Source organism: Phacochoerus africanus, chromosome 9 (genome assembly GCF_016906955.1).
Source record: "Phacochoerus africanus isolate WHEZ1 chromosome 9, ROS_Pafr_v1, whole genome shotgun sequence".
Lineage (NCBI taxonomy): Eukaryota > Metazoa > Chordata > Mammalia > Artiodactyla > Suidae > Phacochoerus > Phacochoerus africanus.
The window spans coordinates 78,691,020-78,693,870 of NC_062552.1; the positions used below are offsets into that span (position 1 = coordinate 78,691,020).

A 2,851-nucleotide genomic window follows, 5' to 3' on the forward strand; every position below is an offset into this window, starting at 1 on the left:
ATGAACTTTTCCACAGAAAAGAAAATCATTGACTAGAAGAACAGACTTGTGGTTGCCAAGGGGGAAGGGGAGGTAGTGGGATGGATTGGGAATTTGGGGTTAATAGATGCAAACTATTGCCTTTGGAATGGATAAGCAATGAGATCCTGCTGTATAGCACTGGGAACTATGTCTAGTTGCTTATGATGGAGTATGATAAATGAGAAAAAAAATGTATATGTGTATGTGTAACTGGGGCAACTTGATGTACAGTAGAAAATTGACAGAACACTGTAAACCAGCTATAATGGAAAAAATAAAAATCGTTATAAATATAGAAAAAAAAATTTTTAATTGTCATTTGGTTTGAAATGCCATGTGATATGTCATGATGAATGACAAATCTTGGAACCACATCACCCCCTTGTGGAAGGATGTTAAGTCTTCATGAAAAGATTTTTCTGTCCGCCGGGGTTTGTATTCAGCTCTCTCTGTGGCCCCCACCACTGTGTCTCTCACAGCACAGAAGTACACCGCAGAGTCGCTCCCTAGGACAGCTGGTTTCTTCAGGTGGAAAGAGGTTTGACTCTTATTAAATTCAGCCTCAAAACCGTAGCTACCTTTAACCAGGTTGTCCCCTCCAATGTATTTCAGAAGGAACTGGAGACCTTGGTTGGGATGTTGGACATACCAAAAGAGATAAGGGGTCCCAGAAACTGAATAGGTACATTTCACAGTCACTGGATCCCCTTCGGTGACAGGAACCCGATCTTCTGACTGAGTCACGGACTGAGCTCTCAGTCCACCTGTAAATTAATACACACTGCATCAGTGAAGCTGCTGAAAAAAACGTAAGTGGATAATACAAGTGGAAAACGGGAAGGGAATAGTACTCACTCAGTGTAAAAAGAATTAGAAGCGAAGAGAGTCTTGCAGAAGCCATGGCTCAACCTGGGCGGGCTGGGGGGCACCTTTCCAGCCCAGGTTTGCTGGAGATAGAGCCCCACCGCAGAAACTGGCCTTTCAAAGAGGTACCAGCACCCCTGTGTCAGCACTGTGTTTGGCAAATTATCCTGGGGCTTCCTGGCACCTGTATCTTCTCTCTGTCAAGCAAGCTTTTGGTGGGACTCCTCAAAGCTCGCTGGGATCCAAGACTGCTGCACCTCTCACACCAGGGACACACCTCACACTGCAGCGCCGCCTAGAGCCCACCCAAAGAACCAGGTGACTTTGTCAAGTAGCCAGTGCTTCCAGGACTAATCAGGGAACAAGACCTCGGGATGTTTACATTTTCCATTGGTGTTCGAGGAGAAGAACCAGGGGTTTGTGAATCAAAGTGGGAGGAAATGCTTGCTGGGAGGATCAAGTTTTAAATGGTTTATGCTCTCGAAAGATAATATAGAGACAGAAAGAAGAGAAATAGAATATTTTAATAGGATGGGGAAATAGAAAAAAGAAGAGAAAGTATAGCTTTGGATAAAGAGAGAGGAAAAGAAAAATGAGAGATAAGCAAAGGCAAAATAGGGGGAAAGAGTACGACAAGAGAGGAGAAATGATAAGAATGAGAAGCTTATTCTTCTCTTTAGAAATAATTTAACACTGACTTCTGAGTAAACGTCTTTGACCACAAGATAACTCAGGTTTTTCTGCATGTTTGGCTTGTTGGGACCCCTCCCCATGATGTTTAGTTAATGAGTCATACAAAAAGAACTTGAACCGTCTCCTTAAACATTTTTAGAGAGAGAAAAAGAAGGTTTGGTGTTATAAACACCTCCTAGTATATTTGTCATATTAAACAGTAGATTATATACAATAGAGTTAAAAAAAAAAAAAACCCTCTGTGAAGGAGTTGCAAAGACAGAGATTTTTCCACATAGAGAAGCTACTGAAAAACAGACTTCAGATGAAGTGAATATTGAGAAAAATTATTGGTTAACTAAGCTTGAGGTACTACAATGATGACAAATGGCCCATTTTAAGAGGAGGACAGGCTATGGAGTTTCCATCGTGTCTCAGTGGTTAGCGAATCTGACTAGGACCCATGAGGTTGCGGGTTCAATCCTTGGCCTTGCTCAGTGGGTTAAGGATCCGGCGTTGCTGTGAGCTGTAGTGTAGGTTGCAGATGCAGCTTGGATCCTGCATTACTGTGGCTGTGGCATAGGCTGGTAGCTACAGCTCCAATTTGACCACAGCCTGGGAACCTACATATGCCGTGGGAGTGGCCCAAGAAATGGCAAAAAGACAAAAAAAAAAGGAGGACAGGCTAAAATTTTATACCCAAAAATGTCATAATAGCAGCAAAATGATTATTCAGTAGATTTGAATTTAAAGGAAACAAGTAAGTAGGCATGCCCATTGTGGCTTAGAAGAAATGAATCTGACTAGTATCCATGAGGAGGCAGATTCGATCCCTGACATTACTCAGTGGGTTAAGGATCTGACATTACCATGACCTATGACACAAGTTACAAACATGGCTTGGATCCCATGTTGTTGTAGCTGTGACATAGGCCAGAGGCTACTGCTCCAATTCTACCCCTAACCTGGGAACCCCATATGCCACTGGTGCGGTCCTAAAAAGACAAAAATTTAAAAATTTTTTTAAAAAAAGGAAACAAACAAGTATAAATACAAAGAAGTTGTTTCTCTGATTTGCCTTGTTTTCCTTTAAAGAATATCCAGATAAACCACACATTTTGGAAAGAGGGTAAAAAAAATCTCTTTACCCTGAATCAGAAAAAAATGTAGAACATAAGTTTCCAAAAGCTTTGCTAAGGATCTCACATGTTAATAGTTAAAACCTTGACCCTACGATAAGTAATGCCTTTCTTTGGAATACGTAAGTTATCCTTAAATACTAATCTTCAAGTCC

At 41.3% G+C, this 2,851-nt stretch overlaps 1 gene segment (V, D, J or C); it reads right to left on the reverse strand.

Moving 5' to 3' along the window:
- Positions 1-336: 336 nt before the first annotated feature.
- LOC125136672 (T cell receptor alpha variable 3-like) lies at positions 337-1,406 on the reverse strand. The segment is given in 2 exon segments: positions 337-785; positions 877-1,406. Coding segments are annotated over 2 exon segments (495 nt in total).
- Between the last annotated feature and the right edge of the window lie 1,445 nt (positions 1,407-2,851).